This window comes from Anser cygnoides, chromosome 7 (genome assembly GCF_040182565.1).
Source record: "Anser cygnoides isolate HZ-2024a breed goose chromosome 7, Taihu_goose_T2T_genome, whole genome shotgun sequence".
NCBI lineage: Eukaryota > Metazoa > Chordata > Aves > Anseriformes > Anatidae > Anser > Anser cygnoides.
The window spans coordinates 31102777-31124811 of record NC_089879.1 but is presented as its reverse complement, the minus strand read 5'-3'; the positions used below and the strand labels follow the sequence as shown (position 1 = coordinate 31124811).

The 22035-nt window shown below is 41.9% G+C and overlaps 2 protein-coding genes, 1 long non-coding RNA gene and 1 other non-coding gene across 5 annotated transcripts in view; 2 read left to right on the top strand and 2 right to left on the bottom strand.

Moving 5' to 3' along the window:
- Nucleotides 1-4049, bottom strand: part of PARG (poly(ADP-ribose) glycohydrolase) — a 65496-nt gene extending 61447 nt beyond the window's left edge. Inside the window, exons 1-2 of one of the 2 annotated variants that reach the window (XM_048074884.2) lie at nt 3745-4049; nt 1500-1566 (exon numbers count right to left, since the gene is read on the bottom strand). In XM_048074884.2, the coding sequence (XP_047930841.1) occupies nt 1500-1566; nt 3745-3877 (200 nt within the window). In that variant the 5' untranslated portion in view covers nt 3878-4049. The remainder of the gene's footprint in view (nt 1-1499; nt 1567-3744) is intronic. The other variant, XM_048074883.2, reaches the window with a different exon arrangement.
- A 47-nt stretch (nt 4050-4096) lies between these two features.
- Nucleotides 4097-21858, top strand: LOC106032068 (mitochondrial import inner membrane translocase subunit Tim23). Its single transcript, XM_048074896.2, has 7 exons — nt 4097-4256; nt 4531-4589; nt 7079-7172; nt 7361-7445; nt 9750-9808; nt 12380-12490; nt 21225-21858. The coding sequence occupies exons 1-7, from the start codon at nt 4154-4156 to the stop codon at nt 21338-21340; spliced, it is 627 nt and encodes a 208-aa protein (XP_047930853.1). The 5' UTR covers nt 4097-4153; the 3' UTR covers nt 21341-21858.
- Nucleotides 4597-16829, bottom strand: LOC106032087 (uncharacterized). Its single transcript, XR_007167431.2, has 3 exons — nt 16040-16829; nt 8362-8441; nt 4597-4742 (listed from the first exon to the last, which is right to left on the bottom strand). It is a non-coding gene; the product is annotated as an uncharacterized lncRNA (long non-coding RNA).
- On the top strand, nt 8923-9120 carry LOC125184111 (small nucleolar RNA SNORA74). Its single transcript, XR_007167446.1, has one exon. It is a non-coding gene; the product is annotated as a small nucleolar RNA SNORA74 (small nucleolar RNA).
- Nucleotides 21859-22035: the final 177 nt, after the last annotated feature.

The window sequence follows — 22035 nt, the reverse complement described above, 5'->3', positions numbered from 1 at the left end:
AATCCTAAACTCAGCAACTGAAGAACTTAATAGATTCCCAAAGGCATTCATTTGCTTCAGGAATGAACAGAACCTCTTCTAAAAGAACACTGGACAAAAAGAAAGCATTCACACCTTTATCTCTGCAGAAGAGGAGTAAAAACAAACAAAAAAACATACAGCACCAGAAATACAGTGGGCTTGGAATAACAGATGATAACATGGAACTTATCCTATAGAAAAATTAGTTGGATTTTAGAGGCTTTCATATTACAATTTACATTATCCCCACCTATACATTTGTTCCTGCACCAAAATTCTGATGAAGAAAAATGAATGTTAGGTTACTGCAACCACCTCAATAAACGACTGCTTAAAGATATTGACAAAAGATGTTGGCAACTTAAGATGAGGTAAAAATCTGAAAAAATAGTGTGTTCTAATTCAAATAGAACAAATTAAAATCATGCCAATAATAGCCATAGAGAAGAATGCTAAGTGTTTACATGGCTGCTTAACTGGTTAAAACTGACTAGGCTTTAGTCTGTCAGTGAGACTGAGGAAGGGCATTTAAAAGCAACACTCTAAAAGGAACCTGAAAGAAGAAAGATTCACTTCCTCCTTAAGCATCCTTTTAACATCTTTGCAACTGTGAGCCTGTAACCAAGCCCTCCATACTTCTGTATTAACCATATTCAGAAGTTTTCCTGGGTTTTCTTGATCATCTTAGCACTGCTAATAGACTTTGATCTCTAATGATTATCAAACACCAACAGAAAATAAACTTGCATATTTATAATTTTAATGATGGAAAAGTGATATCTGATATTTGTCTGGATTAGATAGTTACATTCTTAGGTATCTCATTTTAATGTTATATTGCAAACATTGCTCCTGACAGACTCCATTAATGGGAAAATATCCTCAAAACTTTAGCTGGTACCATTCAACAGTATCACTTATATAGTATCTTTCAGTTGAATGCACATCTGAACACCCTGTAATTTCTGGTAAAAAAATATATTAAGTTACATGGTGTTACACAGTCTAACCAGATGAACCAAAACTGACTTTTGTCTGTAAATTAACAACAGAACCGAGAGATGAATACAGCCCAAATCCCCAACTATTACTAAGTTATGTTAAAGCAGAGCTGTTGCCTAAGGACGTAGCCTGGTAACTCGAGCTAACTTGATCTAATGGCAGCTGCCACTGAAAGCAGCAGTCCCGCTCTGCCTTCCCCTGCTGCACATTCTCACCTATTTCTTTGTGAGAGCAACCAAAACAGTGAGGTGGTTCAGAAAGCTAAGTCAGCAAAACAGTTTGTTTCGGTAGAGTCTAATTAGCTTTTTGTAGTGAAACTGTTGGGCAGTTATAATTAGGACAGGAGGCATGGCAAGGAACACAGCAGAAATGGGATTGCTTTTTTCAGTAGTCAGCTGTACTGGCAACCTGCACTCAGCTCTCCACAGACCCACTCAAAGAACACCGCTCTTGAACAAGTATGTTGTGCATTTTACCTTTTAGACTCAGTCGTCTTGGGTCCTTTATTCTCCAGCCAAGTGGTAATTGTCCGTTGTTTACAAGCTGAAAAACCACAATCCACTACATTATTACATGAAAAATGATAAAATTGCAACACAATTACATATGAATAAGATAACTCGTATTGGATGAAGATAAAAACATCTCCATTAGGTCTATTATTGCTAGCATAGGGAGTATTCAGACACCAATACTACTAAAACTACATGCGATGCAGTATTTCATCTGTAACATCGTGAGCAGGTACAGCTTTAAAAACTCCAGGCTTGTTCTTTTTATTCCCCTCCAACACACTTTTTAAATAAGGTTAAAACTGCACCGTGAATCTCTAGATTTAAAGAAATGGCAACCTGAATTTTACAGCTGTTATTATCACCATTAATTATTGCCACCAATACAATAAGCCCTGAAAGACTTATGTGGGATTTCAGAATGAAGAAGTGACAGTACAAAACTTCAACAACAGCAAAATCTATTGAGTACACATCCTAAAAGATACAGCTGAGAACTTTATTTATATGCAGCATCCTGAGAGAGACTTAATATAAAGACTGTGCATATTACAAATGACCACTGCTGAAAAAAGGACTTATTTTTCCCCTCCAACCATAAACCGTTGGTAAAGCCTATTGATGTTTACTCCCCTAAACAGCAACAAAACATGAGGGATGTTTCTGTCACGTTCACTACCAACCACATCGATCACGTTCACTTACTTGACCTGTCTCACCTCCATGAGGCTACAGTTCAGACAAGCTTTCAATAGAACATCCCATAAAATAATTATGCAGAGACTCTGGAGGGTTGGGTGGAAGAAAAAAACTCAAAGCAGTTATTTCACAACTGGAAAGTAATTTTCATTAGTATAAGCAGGGTTTCTTTTTGTTTTGTTGTTGTTGTTTAAACCCAGTTCTGAACATTTGGCAACTGGCTTCAGTTCCCTTTCTTTCCATTTGCCAGGTGAAGTTATCTGCCTGCAATTTCTGACTTACAAGGTGTTTCCTCACTGCCGTCAAGCAGGCAAGTAAAACTAGTTCCCCTGTTGCAACAGTAGATTTGCAGAACCTAAAAACCAGTACAACAGATTTAGCTATACTGATTAATGGTCCCTAAGGAAAGGCACCCTTTTACTGCTAGAAGTTGTGTAACATAGGTAACTTAGGCCATAGGCAACTTCAGGACCTCGCTTTACAGACACTTTCCCTAACAGTCAAGACCTTGAAAGCTTTTCCACAGCTGGTTATCAAATATCTTTATCAAAAGTATAGAATTTCTAGCACAAAGACGAAATCTCCAAAAATTATCTAAGTAATTTTAAGCTGTTCCGAAACAAACAATGGTGCAAAAACTGTCACCATGTGAGACAAGGTCACTGGTCAAATTCAGATCAAAGGCACAAGCATACCTGTGCCACAGAGAGGAAAGAAGGAAGCCAGATAAAACAGAAGAGCCATGTTGAAACAGGGTATGAATAAAAACTCTCCAAAGGCAGCTGACTGACTTTTGAGGTACAAACTTGTGTGGAGAAAGGCAAGCTTATTACTTAGCGCAGTAGACAGAAATGATAGCAGCAGCAGAACAGAACAAAATGGCTTTGGCTTGTTGGGTGTAAAAGTTCAGAGCCGTTAAGCCCTACAGAGAGCAAAAATGTAGGAGGCAATGAAAAGACAACAAACGCTTACCCACAGTGCAAACAATCAGGACTTAATCTTTCATTTTTTTAAAGCAATATCTGAATTTCTATCTGAGGTTCCCCAGTTGATTCCCACAAGACTAACAAAGCATTCCTCAGAAACCACCAGAGGAAAACAACTGGATTTTTGAAAGACGATTCTCATTTACCGCTCCGTAAGAGTGCACGAGTATAGCCCCAACCTCCCATGCGCTCAGAGCAGCCTCCCAGGTACTTGCTACCGGGCTTTAACCCAACTCAGGTACGCTGCAAGCTTAATTTCTTTTCCTTGCCTGCGTTCCTTCCCGCTCCTGACAGGAGTCCTTCCCTCCGAGCCACGCTCCGGCAGCGCGGCGTGCAGCTGAGGAAGGCAGCCGGAGCCCAGCAGCCCCCCCCCCCCAGACGGGTCCGTCCCGTCAGGACCCCCAGCGCCCCACCGGGAGGCACCGCAGCCCGCCGCTCCCCCGGCACCCCCAAGCCGCAGCCCCCCGCTCCCAGGCGCCCCCAGAGCTCGCTGCCGGGCAGGCCGGGCCCCCCGGGGCACACACCTCTGTTCCCCACGGCGGTGGCGGGGCTGCCGCCGGCGGAGCTGCTGCCCCCGGGCCCCTCCTGGCGGGGGCCGGGGCCGGGGCCGAGCCGCGCTCTCTTCCCGGGGGGGTCCCGCTCGCAGCCCGCGCTCATCCTCGGCGGGGCCGCCTCCGGCCCGCCAGCGGCCGCCGGGGCCAGGCGGCTGCCGCCCCCCGGGGAGGGCGAGACGACGGGGCGGCCGCTCTGCCCCTCCGCATCCTCCGGGCTCGCCCCGCCGCCGCCCGGCCGCTGGCCTCAAGGAGCAGGGGGCGCCGCCGCGGCCCGCAGCAAAATGGCGCCGTCACCATGGCGACCGCGCTCCTCCCCGCCGGCGGCGGCCGCAAAGCGGGGCGGCTTTACGGCAGCGGCGGCCGCGGGCCCGGCGGCGCCATGGAGGGCGGCAGCGGCGGCAACTCCAAGGGCAGCGGCCTCGGCGGCCTCTTCGGTGCCGGCGGGGCCGGGTACTCGCACGCCGACCTGGCCGGGGTGCCCCGTGAGTAGCCGGGCGGCCGCCTGCCCCCCTGAGGCACGGCCGGGTGGGGGGCGAGGGGGTGCCGGGCTCAAGATGGCGCCGCCCGCTCCCTCAGGCAGAGCCCGCGCGGCGCGTGCGGGGCTCCCGGCCCCGCTCGGTGCCCGGTGCCCGGCCTCAGGCAGCCCGCACCCGCCGCCCCCCGCCGGCAGGGCAGCCCTTGTCGGCTAACGGGGCGGGTGGGAAGTGATGGCAGGCCGCGGTGACCAAGTATTTCTCTTTTTTTTTTTTTTTCCAGTGACGGGAATGAGCCCCCTGTCCCCGTACTTAAACTTGGACCCCAGGTATCTCGTGCAGGTGAGCACAGCGCGTGGTTGTGGCGAGGCGAGGCGGTCGCGTGCGAAGACCTCAAAATGCCCGCAGTGCTCTGTGATGCATGCCCGTCTTCAGCCTTTGAAAGAATGATTTTTTTTTCATTGTTCCTACTAAAAGCTTACAGTGCCGTAGCATCTAGAAGAAAACCAAATTTAATATAGGTAAGACAGCTGTGTCAGCGTGCTGCTATTGAACAGAAGAGGCCTTGCTTCCCCTTCTCTGCCCCTCCAGGCATACAGGCCCAGCACTCCTTGCACAAGTCAAGGCGTTTGCGCACCCTCCCCTGAGCCCATCCAACCCGCAACAGCAGCCAGGAGCTCTCCAGTGCACATGGGTTGGCATCCTGTACTGTGGCGAGCTGAATCAGTTTACAGAGATGTTCAGCCAAAACCTGATACAGGCTCTGTAAAGATATGTGCTGTCATCACAGCAGCCGTAAATCTTACACTGCTTTTCCTATGTCACTTCTCAGCTGGAATGAAGCCATTACGAAGTAAAACTTTGGGTTTTATTCTACAGAATAACATGGCTATTGCACTAACAGCTTCATATTAATTAACATGATGGCGTACAATCTACTATAAGAAAAAAAGTATTTAAAAATTGTTTTCCTTTTTCAACAATATTTACCAAAGGCTGAAAATGTTCAAGTTAATCCAATAAGGATGCATGTCAATGACTTTATTTATATATGGCTTATATTCTCTGTGAACATGAAATTTTGCAGAAGTAGCACTGAAGGTCAACAGTTGCATAGTACCTGCTAATCCGTGCCTTTTGTTTCATGGTACACTGGGTTACCGCAGCTTTTGTAAGTGGAAAGCTCTGAATGGGGTAGTGGGGGCTGTTTTTCTATTTCTTTCACTAAAAGCTGTTCTAGTCAAAATTACAACATAACATTCCTATAATGGTAGGCAACAAGGGAAGTGCTTCTGCTTGAAAAGGATTCACTGGCACAATTATCTTGCTTGCTGTTGTTGAGTAGTCAAGAAAAAAATACCAAGAGATTTAGACTTCTTCCCAAAATACCCTCCAAAGTCATCTTATTTAGCTCTTGTATTTAAAGAGCATCAATATACTTTCAAAACACTGAGTGAACAGTTCTCCCAGGGAAAGCCAATGTTTTTGTTGACAATTTTAAATTTTGATCCTGCCCTTAAAGGCCAGGAATGCTGGCCATAATGAATGCTACAGTGGTGGTACTCGTGACCTTAAAACCCACTTTCTTTGTTAATTCATTAATGCAGGTGCAAACCAATGTATTTTCTGCAGTGCTTTTGTTTACTTCATCAGGCATCCTCTGTAAATGGGCACAACAGTCTGCGACAGAACTAGAGGATGGGTTTCCTAGGTTGTAATCTCTGCAGAAACAAACATTACATACAGTGATCGCTCAGTCTCCACTTTCTGGAGAATAGTAAAAACTGTAGACAAATTGCTAACTAGTGTATACACTGCATTTCTCCAAATATATAGCTAAATATATTACAGGTTCAGTTTATTAATACTATATTCACAATTTTAGAAGCTGCATGTTCATCTGTATTACAATCCACCCTTAGTGCCAAGTACGGACTAAGAAAACTAGTTAGAATGAAATTACTTGAGCCTGCAGTTGTTGTGGTGATGCACCAATTAAGAAGGGGATGAATAATACCATGACTAGAAAGCACAGAAGCATAAAAAAAGATTTTAATGCTTAAACACCTTATCAACACATGCGCATCTTGTTAGTGTCTCATAATGAAAGAAGTGCTTTGGCTGACCATACCTCTACCACATGCTAATTAGCAGCAAGTTTCTTTATCAGTTCATCTCTTTAGACTAATTAGTTTTATAAGAACACAATCTTGTCCCTATGGAAGAAAGACAACAAGTGAAAAACTACCAACCTCACATTTTTCATGCCTGATCATCACTAGTTTTGAATGCATTCTTTGCTTTTTCTTTTCCATTTCTTCACAATAGGTCACATATCTGAGTGCAGGCAAATACTTTCTACAGTACAAAGGCAGTTTTCCCTTTAATGTCAAAGCAGTGGGAAATCTTAAAGCATTACTGCATCAGTATAGGCTGCTCAGTGAGGAACAGCACTACACAGAGAAGAGGAGGGCCTTTAAAGTACAGTGGGTCTTGTATTGCCTGCTTAAAGCTAATAATAAATAAACAAATAGTTGTAAAAAAACCACAGAATATGAATTTCTTGGCTGCCTGATGCCATCTATAAAGTTATGATATCTGGAAAAGAAAGAGCACTCAAATCAGTTTATAGTTTTGAAGTATTTCTGTTCTTGCTAAAATAAATAAGTTGCATATTCCATTTGAATGCTACCGTAGACAACAGGTTTCCAGAAATACTTGTTGTATGTGCTTTTCTTTTAGTGCATTGCATGCATTTAAAAAAAATAGTGGGCTACATTTTAAAGCAGGTACACTTCAAAAATACAAAGTTGTTTGTTTTCCCCCACCAGGATACAGATGAATTTATCTTGCCTACAGGAGCCAACAAAACTCGGGGTAGATTTGAGCTAGCCTTTTTTACCATTGGAGGATGTTGCATGACAGGTAAGTGGTCATGTTTTTACTTTTCCCAGCCGTCCAGATGACACTGATTACAGCAGTAACTAGAGATCTTAAGTGTCTCTTTCTGCAATCTTTATGCATAGTCTTATATAAACAATTATTTAACTTTACACTTTGAATATTCTCTGCCTGCTTCTAATGCTGTTCTTTTTGTTTCTTCTGGCAACTAGGGGCAGCGTTTGGTGCACTGAACGGTTTGCGACTTGGCTTGAAGGAGACTCAGAATATGGCATGGTCAAAACCTAGAAATGTACAGTAAGTGCCTTACTGCAAAATACAAAGTTCAGCTTAGTACAAAGTTTTTTCTTCTAGCTTGCACAAAGTTAGGTCTGAATAGGTTGCAAAAATAAATGTATTTTTTGTGTCTTTAGTCAGGGCAAATGAAAGTCAGTATTTGTCTACATTAAGTTATGAAACATTTTTAGGAATAAAGTTGTTCAAGGTTTTTGTTCTCATTTAGTGACAATTGGTATGTTCTCTGACTTACCTTTAGTATTTGAGACTAGGTTACTACTTCAATATTTACTGGAAATCTACTTCAACATATAAAAACACTTATGACTTGGAAATACTTCCAGAAGAAATACAATTTGGTTTGAGCTACTTCCCCCTCCCCACTTATTTAAGAGCAAGTTCTCTGCATTCCTGAACTTTTCAAAACCAGAAAGAGTTAAAGAAAAAAAAAAGGGGGGGGGGCTGCCTGGATGTGCATTAGAGATGGCATAACTGTGTGTTACTGAGCAAGTGTTGCATGGTACAGGTTTTTCTGGATCACAGCCTCCATGAACACTCACGGCATTCCCATGTTGTCACTTTCTCTGATACTTTGAAATATTGCAATAAAACTGGGAACACGTTTTTCATGCAGTATGTTACTCCTAGAATTATTGGCAGTTTAGACACAACTAAGGTAACAAGTGGCTGTGAGGAAGCCACAGGAAACTAGAGAAGTGAAATAACTGGGGGAAACCGTTTTCATTCTTCCAAAATACTTTGGAAAAGGGAATTTTAGAGGAGGAATTCAGTATTTCACAGTACGGTTTGTACTAGCTGTGCTCTTTTTAAAGTATTGAACCAAAGTATTTCCACTAGAATTATATCTCTTTTGTAATGTTCTAGATAAACAGAATTGTATCTTATGCGTTCATAATGAGCTGAGTCAGACAAATACCTGTTGTCGAGTGTGACTTTGATGGCTCCAGCCCAGCAGGTGGCAGTCAGTGCCCAAGCTGCTGTTCAGTAGTCCTTGCCCTTTAAGGGAAAAGGGACCTTGAAGGTCATCATCGTCTTGAAACGGTGTATTAAGTTCCATGTTTTCCTAATCAGAGGCAGGGAGGTGACATGCATATCTAGATTTCCTTTAAGTTTTATCCTTAATGTATGCTTTTTTTGAAATTTGAGTTTTGCTACTAATCCCCCATCATCGGATACCTCATGGTATGTCATGGATGTTAAAGTTAGAATTTTCTCATCAATTCTAAACTTGAGGAATATTGACAAAAAAGGACTGGGGATTATAATCAGAGTGAAATTATCAATACCCCAGTCTCTTCGGTATTCTTGTTTCAAAGTAAAGTTTTCCATAATCATTTAGTTCATTATCTAACCACATTCAGAAATGGCCTGTGTCTGCTAATGAAAGTTATAAAAGAGGAAAAGTAGCAAGAAATGAACTTAAATCAGAAGGAACACAGTGTGTGATACTTTCACTGCATTAAATGATGCACTAAGCTCCAGTGGTAGTCAGCTGTCCAGGGCAGCGCAGTGCCTGTGATGGTGTTACACTGCTGGGAGATAAACGTCAGTCACTTCTTCTGGCTGTTGTCACCGTTCTGGAGACAGCTGAAACCAAGGAGAAGTGGCCTTGTGCTTCCATGAGAGTGTGCTAAGGGCTTGCTATCCCTCTAGTGCTAGTCCGGAAGCATACATGCAGAAATTTTCAGGGTACCTTGCTTTTGCTGGGTGCTGCCTTTGACAAGTGGATGCACAGAAGGACTGGCTCTTTTCCTCCTGATGTGCTTTTTTTTCAAACTTTCTTTTGATATCTACTCCATTTTTTCCCTGACACACGATGCCAGTTTTGCTTGCACCTTCTGGAAGAGCACTCTAGCTTTCTTGGAGCTCTTCTACCCAGTTAAATCAGCATAAGCATATCAGTCATTCCCAATAGCTACATAAAGTCACTGCGTAACAAACAAGGTACTAAGGTTAGAAAGTCATTTGTAGGGAAGGGATGGGACTCTTGGTATGGTGCAAGTCTGACTTGAAAGAAAGATTTTCTTCTTAAGACTTGACAGGAATAAATATTTGCCTCGAGTATTGCATCCACTGTCATTTGTAGTATGCGTGATAGAGATTGTACTACCAAGTTGTGTGCTTCTCAGCGCTGCTTTGTTTTGGAGGACTTTTTAGTTCATTTTTCCAGTTTTATTAATAAATGTGTAAACACTTTACACCTGCCGTTCTAAACCTTATAGCATTAATTCAATGGCTTTGGACACTCCTTCAATGTAAACACAGAGTATTAAAGCTTTTAATACCTTTTAAACTCCCTTACAGAATTCTAAATATGGTGACAAGGCAAGGAGCATTATGGGCCAACACTTTGGGATCTCTGGGTAAGTGAACTTGTTATTTTATGGGAAAATAATTTATAAAGATGTAACTATTTGAAGGCAAAGTGTATCCTTCTAAATGTTCCTTATGACTTCCCCCAGGAAAAAAAAAAAGGCAACTTTTTCTTTGGGACATGAGGGTGTTTCAGCAGACATTGGAAAGGAAATTAAAGGCCAAAATTGAGTTTTAAGCACAAGTAGCCAGAAGCCTATAATTAGAAAACAATAGTTTTAGCATATTAGAAACAAGAACTCTTGCTATGGAATAACAGGAATAACTGAAAACTGTAGGCAATGCTTATTTGTTATTAAGTTTTAGTTAATTTTACAACTTAAGGCAAAAAACATGATTTGAATCCTTTTGAAGTAACCTTAACAACCTAAAAAGATTTTGGTCATATGAGCAATTGCCTAATGTGTGTCTCCAGTTAAAAAGTCAAAATGTTCTGTGAAAATAACGTGATAGCAACTACAAAGATCTATCCTTTTTATGGTGGGAGCTTAGGCAGTAAAATCGCTTATGATTCAACCCCACTTCAGATCTAAACGTTGCTTATAACTAAGATTAAATTAATACTGCTTAAAAAGGGGCAAAGAACGATCAAAAGCCTGATGTGAGAAAGAAACTTCTCTGTAGACTGAGGTTGGGGAGTGGGAGAGGGGGGAATTATGTAACTTGCCTCAGAAAAACAACTTAAGAGAACTTCATAAAAGTCAATGGAATAACTAATGCCCTAGAGAACATGAGCTCTTTGGTTTATATTCCCCTCCTGCTCCCCAATCTTAAAAGAACAAATGAGGCTCAGCTACTTTGAAAGGAGAAAGAACTGATGAAAAGAAGTTACTTTGAAGTAGACTAATGATGGGACTCATTACACCATAAAGTGGTAATGGAAGAAAAATCATTGATATTTTAAAACAAGTTAAATCATATCATAATCCATTCTAGAAATATTTTAATTTTGAAAAAATACAAAGCACAGGCTAAGTTGCATTTATTACATTATTTTCAGTTTTATTTGTAAAGAGTAGATGAGCTTGACTCTTAATTCAGACATCAACTTTTGAGGCATAATGTAGAGGCCACGGTTAGAGGTGGGATTCTGGACTACAGCGAGCATGACAATTTCCACAGGAGATGCATATTGCCTAGTAGTTTTTTCTCTTTTTTGGGGGGGGAGCCTGGGGTGAGGATTTTCTATTTCAACTCTAATAAAAACATGTCTGAAAAACGAGATGCAGGGACACTGCAGTTCAAGGTTCATGGGTAAGTGACACATTAACTGTTTTTTTCAACTGTGTTTGAAGAAAGATTACTCAAGAAGATATTTGTGCATTCCAGTAACAAATTGTTATTTTCCTTGTAAAGCATGAGCTCCCAAGTCACAGGGTTAAGCAAAACTGATATGTTGTGAGTTGGTTTGAGCTCTTCCTTGTCCTGGTTACAAGATATCTTTGAAAAAAGCTGAATTATTTTTGCATATGATTTTAATTCTGCAGCATTTCTGTGTCTCAAATTCCTTTTGTCCCTACTGACAATTTTTGTCATTCTGTTCCTAAGCAGAGGTAGCAACACCTGTATTAATGTGGCTCCTCCTTTCCCTCATTGTTTATACAACACGCTACTAAGACAAGGAAAATATCATGGCCTATGCTGCATGAAAAAGATGCTATTGTCTCATTAACTTTAATATAGTTGCTTATGAAGAATTCATAGCAGAAGTAAGGATTTTAATTCTTGGAGGACGAGGGCTGAAAGTAGCACAGTGTCTTTTTCACTTTAAGACACTGACCTACTCTCCTGTTCTTTGTAATCATGAAACATGGTTATATCACAGGCTTCCTTGTGGGTGGATGGGGGAGCTTCTCCTTTCTTCAGGAAGCCTAGTTTATATATGCATACATACTGGAAACCCATACATTTCTCCCTGTAATCCTCTTGGGACAGTCCTCAGAGTTCTCCCAAGCCTTGGGACAAAGTTCTCATATGAGGCAGAGGTGAAGCAGTTGTATATGTCCAATCCTATGCAATCTAATAAGCATTTGTACAGGAAATGTAGGCCATTGTTGGCCAGTCCTTGATACCATAATCTGAACACTACACCTAAAAAACTTGCATTGCATCTTGGTCATACGTGGATAACAATTTATCCTTTTATGTAGAAAACATTGAGTTTAGTAGTGTCATGCAGAGAGCAATATAAAGCCTGCCAGTACAGAGTTAAACCTTCAGACGGTTTTTAAAACAATTGGAACTAGGAAAATGGGCTTAAGCTTCTGTCAGTACTCTAGATCATCTGTTTGTTGGGTCTTGAGGTAGCATTTTTCATGATGTCTAGTACTAATTTATACTTTATAACCAAATTACAGCTAGAGAAAGAAAGATCATCTGTGGAAACTAAATAGGGCTGGAATAAAAACCACAGACAGGATATGGTAGAAGATTCTCACCCTTTAAGAAAACAGAAGAATCTCTGCATACTCTAAGTAGTTGCACTGACCCTGAATTCTAACCCTTACATCTCAGAGAATGGGACTTTTAATGTGAATTTTTTAAATGCTTTTCTTTTCCAGCTCTACTTTACAGTGCATTTGGAGTCGTCATTGAAAAAACACGAGGTGCAGAAGATGACCTGAATACCATAGCTGCTGGAACCTTGACAGGAATGCTATACAAAAGCACTGGTAGAGTGACGAAATATTTCTAGTTTTTCTCTTGTTCTTTATTCCTCTTTTAGGATTACTATTAGTTTTCATACATACTGTCTTGTTGTGATAATTGAGATAAATGTCATAAATGGTATGTTAGGTACAGAACTGGAATGTAGCTTTTTGCTTTATGTCACTTGTAGCGAGTTTTGCCTTGAAGCAGTCAGGCTGTGGTCTGTGTATTCCTCACCTCCCACCCCAAGTCTACCCTTCACTGTGGATGGCAATTCCCATTCCCTTGTATCCACTAGCAGACTTGAGAGTGTTGATTTTTATTCCTGCTATACCTGAAAAACATGGCTAAGAATGAGCTGGGTACGCATTTTCTATGATCTCACTATAAATCTGAGTAAACACTAGGCTGTTTATTCAGTATATAACAAACAGAGAGGCTTTCAGGATTATCGTTAGGTCTGTGCAAGTCTGAAAGAAAAAGAAGTTGTATGAAGTGCAAGTTTCCCATCAGTAGTCTTAGCTGCGTGAAAAACATCTGGGTTATGTCTCAGTTATTTGCTAGATTCAGTGAAGTTAAGTGTCTTCTTTCAGACAATTGAAATTATTTATGCAAGAAAAGAAAAGAAAACTTAGATTGATGATGTCAGATTGAGGCTAAGCAACAATCAGATATATTAAAATAAGGTGAGACTGTGGCCTCCCCTAACCCTACATGAAATGCTGATATTTGTCCAGTGCAATCCTAAATAATTTGAGACAAAATTACTATTGAAATGAGAGTCAGTTAAAATCACTTGCAAGGAAGGTAAAAAAAACCACAGTAATTCAAATTTAACACTTAAAAAATTAAGAGAAAAGTTTTTGGTAAACCTGAGTTTTTACAGATTCACATCATTCAAATATGCAGAAAAATCAATATATTTGTAAAGATATTACTTAGTTGTTTGTGCAGCTGTTGCCTTATGGTAGGACTCTAGTCTTTGCATAGTGATCGAGACCAGCAAACAATCTTATTTGAGAACAGCATGGATTTAAGGTTAGCTGGCTGATGAATACTGAATTGTTTGCAGAAGAGGGGGCCTGAACTGCATCAGCAAAGCTTCTGTTAACACACATTCCAGGCTCAACAATTGGAGAAATGTGTTTTGTTTTTTTTTTTTTTAAGAGGATTACTGGGTACCACAGATTGACATTACTGTGAGAAAAAAAATACATGAATTTTAAGCATCTCAAAAGTTAGGTTGTATGTTACTGAGGAGATAGTTCTACAGTTAACCTGTATGCTTTTGCATACCTTAGTGAGCCTTAGTGTCTTAGAAACGTTCCTGAATGTCATCTTTATATATAGAAAAAGAGAGCATGAGAAATCTTATTTTCTTGTACACCTAGCCTAATTAAAAGCAGAAGTAATTGGCTTGAGCAGTCTTATAAGCGCTAGTTTGTGCACTTAACCTTGCAAGAGCATATAACTCTCTTGTAATGTTACTTATTTGGAATTCCATGAGTGATGTGTCAGGTTGCTAACAACAGCAGGATAGGTTAGCAGTATCGAAGTCTAACACTTTCTGTAGCAAGTTGTCCTTGAGGAGAATTGCCACCTTGCACTCCAGAGGAAGCTTCCCCTGTGCCTTTCAGAAGCATAGAAGTGGCATGATCTGCAATGTCTTTTGGTGCTGTGTAACCATGCATAAGTACTCCTGTCACATGCCATCATCTGACAAAAAAATTCCTTCCCCGAGCACAGTGGGACTTCTGTTTTGTAACACAGGATCTATTGAGGTAATAGTCACGCTGATAAAGGTAAACGTAGTGAATAAGTCTGTGTTCGTTACAGTATTGTATTTCAAGTATGCCTCCTACTTACGAACTGCAGTGCACAGGAACTAAAATGCATTTTCACCATATACAGGGAATTTGAGTGGCAAAGTAATCTTGAAGGTAAAGCATTAATACTGGAAGTGAGAAAGATACCTACATCTGTTTGAAGAGCTGCATTCCAATCTTATTTTCTTCTTCTCCCCCTTCTGTTTTACCCGTCTTGCTTGTTCTCCCGTGCTTCCTTTCCTGTCACCTTATACTAGAGTACCATTCCTAATTCAGTATGGTAAAGCTTCCTTTTAAAAGCTATGCCTTTACCCAGCATCAATACTTGCATCTAAAAAGCCTGAAATACTTACAGCCGTATGCAGATGATCAGTTCATGTCTGTGGTGTATATTAAGCTTGTAATCATTGTGTTACGTGGAATGCCATGTTATATTGGCATTAAAAAAGAAAAATTGGAAAGCTGAAATATTTCTCTTATAAACCCCTCATTAGTTTAGTGACAGCCAGAAGCTCCCACAAACACCCCCTATCAAATTAAGGCTATTCTGTAATTCAAAAGGGGCGGACACAGAGCTGATAGAGGCAGTGTTCAAGCACTCAGATTTTCCACTTCCATCATTTCTGTTTTGTAAGGAGATAAGGAATGTGTTTAAAAAGAAACCGTATAAAGCAAACCAACTTTTTTGTTATGACTTCCTAGCTTGTGTTTAAACATAGCACTGATGGAACAAACATCAGCAATCCTGCTGCACAGAAAAAAAAAAAATCCCCTTTTGTGTATAATACAAAGCCTTCCTGAGACTGAGTTTCTGAAACTGAAGTGATGAAGCCTTTGGTGAGGGCAGATGAGTGGACAGAAAGAAAAGACTTCTTGAAGGTTGAGATTTGTTGCCCCAAACTGGTCCCAGTTTTCACAATTTGTCCTGGCAGAGGTGTTAATTGTTACCAAAATGCTAGCAGTCAAAAAAAAACAGAACAAAGGCTTTCTGAGGCACCCACACTCTATAGCCATTAGTTTGCAAGCAGTTTTGTGCAAAGCTACCTAACACACACAGCTTGTGCACAAAGATAGAAGCACTAAAAAAAACCTGCAGTGAGGACTGAAGTTCTGCCCTCCTATGTTCATTGGAAGCAGGGTTAGTCACTGAAAGTTCCCCCATTGCAGGTGAGTAAAGCAGCTCAGTCCCCAGGGCTTCCGATGGTCCTGCAGTGAGTCAGACGCTGTCAGCTCCCCGCAGTTAGCATTAACGTGGAACCCATCTCGGGCATGGCTTAGGTTAACAGATGTGTTGAAAGCAGAACTAGTTAGAGGAACCTGGAGGCAGCACACCTCTAGCTTTCACATGGGTTGGAAGTGAAATTTAATACTAGGATTATTTGCTAGCTTTTATCCCAAATGTAGCATTACCGAAGTACAGCGCTAACTGGCTACACTAGACTTTCCACTTCATGAAAGCTACGCTGCAAGCTCACGCCCAAACTTTTATCCAGAACTTAAGAGTTTAAGGGATGGATGAAAGAAAATTCTTTGTGTTCTCTTGTCAGTGGCATACAAAATAGTGTTGCAACATAGCAAAACTGAAACAGGATTGACTAAATGGAATTCTGATTCCCTAAGTCCACCAGGATGGCTTTTCCTTTTAATCAGATGTTACTCTTTATTCTTCAGCTTCAAACCAAGGTAGAAATGAAGGTCTGTTAGTACTGACATCTTTGAACAAATACATATTTAGCTCTTGCGTACCTTTTCAAGCTCTTTTCTAAATCAAGCATCTTTCATTTTCTCATTGTTGTGCTAGACTCTGGAAGTAGCAAAACCCAAAGAGATGCCTGTCCCTGTGCACTATGCCACTCTTATTCCCCCTCACCCATCACGATGATGCACGTGGTTCCAGTCATGTCACAAAGGTACAGGGGGGTAAGGGTCCTACCCGCCTTCTCAAGCGCACAGTATTGATCAGTCAGGAGGAAAGGTACTGAGCCAGGTGGGACTTTGGTCTGACCCAGGGTGACAGGCAGTGGTTTCTTACTCAAACTCCCGACAGGGAGTTCACTGAACAGAAAAATTAAATAACCTTTAACTCTTATCTGAGCATTACGCAGGTCGTAGCTGTTCTTTTTCTTAGATTTTTTTTTCCATTGGACAGCAGAGGAGATAGGAGCAAGAACAGACTAGTCCTTTGGACTAATTAAATTATTTTGTTTACTGTACTTCTGTGCAGTAGGAAACTGATAGGATTTCTCATGCTTTTGCACAGCAGATGGTACATCATTTAGTATAAAATGGTTCCCATCTGAAGAGAAACGCATGCTGGCAATAACTGAAGGCAATAGTTGTCATTTTAAGACCTCAGAACACAACTCTTAGAGTCAGTATATCACGAATTAATTAAGAAAGGCTAAATATTATATTGCTAGCAGTAAAGTCTAGACAGCTAAGGATCAGTTTTGTGACTGCAGTAGGTAGGAATTGAGGGCAGTTGGGTAAGCTAAGTACATCTAGAGCTATAAGAGTATCTTCCCTTTGGGTTCAATCTATTTTTCTTTCGGCGAGACAGGCTTTTCTCATTTTTGTTTGGGGAGGTAGGGAAGACAGGGAAAGCAGCTGTTTGCAAACTGCTGCAAGTATGGCACTGGGATATCTTAGTTTTCTGCATTATTTGGAGAAAATCAAGTAAGTGGTTCGCTTCTGAAGTTGAAGCTTTATGTCAGCCACTTAACAAATGAGGAGCCTCTGTTAAAACCTCCTTTAACATCATAACAAGTCTATAGGACTATTAATCAAATAGTGCCTAGTGAAAGGATTTTGATTCAGGTCTGAAGAAGAGAGCAAGATAAGGGCAAAGTCCAAGCAGATGTTAAAGGTAACAGCTTGTCAAGGCCTTTTTTTTTTGTTACTTGAGAGTTAGTGTCCAACAATACACGTGGCCACTGAGTACAGTGCTGCCTTCAGACCAGATTTGCTAAGCAGAAACAACAAACCAAGCTCTCGCTGCTCCAGAGATCTGCAGGCTTCGCGCTGCCTTTTACAGTAACTGCACTGGTCTCCTGTAACTCAAGTGCTGCTGGCTTCACTCAGTAAGAACATGGAATTCTATTGTGTGCCATACAACTTCAACAGCTTTAATAGCTATGAACTTGTAAATGAAATGGTAAATTCTTCCATTTTTTCCCTAGTGTGGTCTTCACACCATGGTTGCTACAGGAAGTTTTCCCAGTTTCAGACTCTTGTTTCTGTGTTTTAACTGAGGTACTGTCTGAGCTGCAGCAGTTTGAAAATAGAACATGTTTCTCTGGAATGTTTCTTGTTTCTGAAAGGAAAATTATTACAGTTTCCTCGGTAATTTCTGAACCCACAGACTTGGCCCCCACTTATAAGATGTCATTAAATGACTCCCATGGGGCAGCAGAAAGATACTCCTAGAATTTTCTCCTGAAAAGGGACCACCCACAGATGTTCAAACAAATGTCTGACGGAAGGTTCAGAGGGTCCGATTAGCTACCGCTGTGCTTCAATTTGGAAGCAAAGCTGAGGTTGCCTTGTACATCTGGAAAATCAACCCCTTTAAGTCATTTTAAAAATACTTTTGTTCCTAGAATCCCTAAAGGAAGGGAAGCTGTTTGCATTCAGAGTATCGGAGGGAAAGGGAAAGCTAATCATGTCTTAGCTGTCACAGTTCTTTTGTATGGCATAAATATAAGAGTCTGGGTTTTCAGTTAAGGTATTTCTAATGTTCACCATTGGATGTTCTTGCTTTAAACATCTCGGGAAGTGACAGTGAAGTAACACGTTCTGAAAACAGAGGCAGTAAGGTCCTAAACCAAAGATTTTGTCTTTGTTATGTGACGTAGGTCATGGTTTTCCTTACTGTGAGTCAAATTCAGTGTTAGAAGTGGTTCCTGCTATGAGAAATGCAAAGTTGTGCCGTTAGAGTGTGGAGTCATTGCAGTCTACTCTGAAACATTTCACAGGCACAGAAGAGGGACAAAACTCCGTGGTGAAAGGGTGCATCAGCTACAGCCAAGCAGCAAACTGAGTTGTCATTTAGAGAGCATCAGATGGTTCTTCAAAAAGCCATAGCTTCTCAACTGTTGTGAAAGTTGCCCGATCTCAAAAATACCTGCTTTCACAAGTGTCTGTCAGCTGGAACTTCAAGTTATCTTACTCCAACATGCAAGATTAGAGGCTTATAACCACATTTCTAGCAGGGTTTATCAAGGCAGACTTGGTATCTGAGGCTTGCAGAAGGTGACTGCAGAGGAGGGGTGAGAACTTGGTCTATCATGGAAACACAGCTGAGATGGGAGTGGAGAATTTTATTTTTTTAAACACAAGGTAATCTTCGCAGAGGGCTTAACATTTCCTGCCCAGCGACTGGGCTGCATTCTGCAGTGCATTACTGTTTGATGTTTGCCACAGACCTGGAGGTTTTTACTCAAATGCAAATCTAACCAGTTATGGAAAGGAAAGTTCTTTCTTTAATCCTTTTTTTTTTTTTTTTTTTAAATTTACTGTGGGTAGCTCAGAGACCAAGTTACAGGGCGGGTGTGTTTTTTTTTTGGTAGAACTTCATAGCAGAAACAGAGAACCTGGTAAGACACATTTCTCCTGTGGTTCCTGCTTGGATTTTTTTCCAAACTAACTCGTAATGCATCTAATATTAACTGCACAAGTTTATTTTCTATTCATGAAAGGCTTCCACTGAAACATCTTCAGCAAAGTCCGAGGTACCCTGAATTGCCTACAGGACCCACAGAATGCTTCAGGCCTATGTGGTTGAAACTTTATAAGTGGATTTAGGGTTGCCATCATCACCTGGTGTACTGCTTATAGCACAAGGAAGGTGTTAGTATTGCCATATGCTGAAGCCATCCTAGCAGCACCGTGTCCAAGTCTGTATGGATGCTAGAAAATGGCTCAGCTGTCCGAAATAAAAATTTCGGAGACAACCGTAACTTCCCAGAACCTGAGGCAAGGCTTGATCAGCCTCCAGTCTACCTTTCTTCCATGGGAGGAATACAATTTTAAGATGAAAGGAGGGAAATTGGACCTAGAGGTCAAGGAAAGGGCCTACAGTAACAGCCGTAGCCCTGTACTACGTTGTGCTCTGTGAGGATGTTCACATTTCATGCATTTCCCTGTATAGCTTCAAGGGGGTAGGAGCCCTCTTTTGGAAGTTTCTTCCATGAAGAACTGCTACTTAACATGAACAGCAGAAAATCAGGCTAATGTTTCATTCATTTTTCCCTGCAATGTAACGAGCATTTAGTATTTTTACAGGTAACCCCACACATTAGTGTTGCACAAAGTGTCCTTTAAATGTCATCCGTGGCTTTTTGCCAGAAGCTGTTTGCAGCTGGATAATCCTGTGCACACCATTGTGTACTCAGCTGCAAGCCCTTCACGTGAAAAGCTTTGTGCAACAAAACGAGGATGAGTTATGAAAAGCTGGCATCTATATTTGAGTCCCCCCTAAATCCTGGTTGAGGCAGGTAGGTACCTCAGTGGTACAGCTTTCCTTACTGCTCTGAGCTTTGCCTAGAGCTGTTGAGTTCTCAGCAGTTAGGGCAGCAAACTCAGCTAGGCTTGTACCCCTAAAAACCCAACTCACAACTAGTCTAGCAGTGAAGTTTCTAAGCAGCATAGCCAGCTGTGACCTCTAGTACCAAGTCCAAGCACGGTTGTTCCCTCTGCAGCTTCCTGGTTTCGCTGCATGCTCAGGCAATGCAAACTGCCTTAACAGCTCCACTGAAATCCATTTAATCTTGCAGCACACGTAAGGCTGCCTCAGTGTAGCTGCAGCCAACAGCTTCCTGCCCCACTACAAGCCTAAAGGCAATCCTGTGAGACAATTTATGGCCCATAATTTGGGGGGGATAAGTCACCGATTGCTGGGATGCATTTCCTTTCAAAGACTGAGCAGCTTGAATCCCACCTTCAGTTTTACCAGTAAAGCAGGCAGGTTTTATCTAGCTGTAAGCTGAAACCGTCCTTGTCCTATATACTGTACACATATCTGGCTTGCTTAGTTTGGGATTGGTAAACATTGCAGAATCAAAACTCAGTGAAGTTTCCCTAGCGTTGGAGGCTCATATGCCCAGGTGTTCCCAGAACACACTGCTAACTGCACACAACCTGACCAAGGTGCTCCCTGCTCCTAAGAGACAGACACATTCTGCTATTTAGCAAAAGCAGCAGAGTAGAAGTCTCCCTTCACTGCCGCTATGCATCACAGCTCTCTTAGGGGTCAGATGGAGTTGTGATGCCACCCAACTCCCAGCTCCAGTCAGGTTTACTGGCTGCTGGTAGTAGCCAAGCTCACGCTGTATTTTTACCTTCACAACTTAAAGAAGGTTAAGGTTTGAGTAAGCAGATTTAAGAAACATGTTTGTCTGTGTGACTCAGTTTTTGCCATTGCAAGATGAGTTTGAAGATTAATAGTAATAAAAATTGAAAAATTTACCCAGTGTATGACCTAGTAAATTCTTGCCAGTTAATCCCTTTCATCTCCCCCTGCCCCAAGGTCTTAAAATTCCCAAAACACAAAAGCAGCAGTAAGGTCTGTCTGATGGCCCTCATGACTCTAGTGCCTAAGGTCATGTCTACAGCAGCTCCTGTTGTGGTCAGTTATTACTCTCTCAACTGTTCTGTAGTGGTTTGCTAAGGCCACAGTGCCAATACGTCAGCAGGAATTTGATAGGCAGCCATACCAGCAGAATTAGTGTCAGGATCAGGAGTGACCTCTCCTGAGCTTGGGAGCTGGTTTGATGGGAAGGCGGAAGTCTCACAGGTACCCTTGCTGGAAGGTCACTCTAAAAAAGCAAACTGGTGTTCAGATGTTTCTGTATTTGGACAACTTCTTGGGAGTTGCTGTAGTTAACCATTTCTTGGAAGCAACTCTAACAAGTTTTAATCTTTTTCTTTTTAGGTGGAGTACGTGGGATAGCACGCGGTGGTATCGCAGGCCTGACGCTCACTGGCCTCTACGCTCTCTACAACAACTGGGAGCACATGAAGGGCTCCATAGCCCGGCAGTCCCTCTGAGCAGGGCAGCCAGCACTGGACGGAGGACATGGTTGCATAGTCACCAATCAAATCAGTTGCAAGACCTGTCTGGTGCCCCTTCCTATTTTATTTACAATTAGCGTCAAACTGAAGGAAGCTACGTTGGGAGGAACCTCTTGACACCATTTGGCTGGACTGGCCCTTTCCCTCCTGCCAGCCACTTGCTGGAGGCAGCAATATTTGTTGGACCCGCGAGTGAGCAGAGTGGCCACCGAGATAGAGTCTCCCTGACACGCTCACCAGCTAGCCCTGGGCCAGAGCTCCACAGCATGCTCGAGTCCCATAGCTGTACCTGCTGCGCTGCCAGGTCGGTGGGGTTGCGTGTACCACCCCGACAGCGCCGCGTAATAAAGTCTGTGTCCATAGAGCTACGCACTGCAGTCCTTGAACACCCAGAGCCCTGAGCAGCAGCTGGCACAGGACAAGGCTTGGCGCTCTTGCAGCTCAGGGTAAGCTGTTAAAAGGGATACTGTAATTAATAAAAAGGGTGGTACTTATGCAGCAGTTTTTCTATGCTTTGCTGTTCCTGCTGGTAAGACAAGGAGTGACTGTTCCTTAGTTTAGCTTTGACGGACTGATGTGATAGTCATGAGGGAATTGGGTGAGAGGAAGTGAACTAATGAGCTGATTGTCTCCTGATGTGCGATGGTAGTGAGGCATACTAGGCAGGGGCT

Bases quoted from the DNA above. Each gene is read 5' to 3' on its own strand.
- LOC106032068 (XM_048074896.2), top strand. From the start codon at position 4,154: ATGGAGGGCGGCAGCGGCGGCAACTCCAAGGGCAGCGGCCTCGGCGGC. The intron at 4,590-7,078 runs GTGAGCACAGCG...TTCCCCCACCAG, and splicing joins ACCCCAGGTATCTCGTGCAG to GATACAGATGAATTTATCTT. The intron at 9,809-12,379 runs GTAAGTGAACTT...TTTCTTTTCCAG, and splicing joins CAACACTTTGGGATCTCTGG to CTCTACTTTACAGTGCATTT.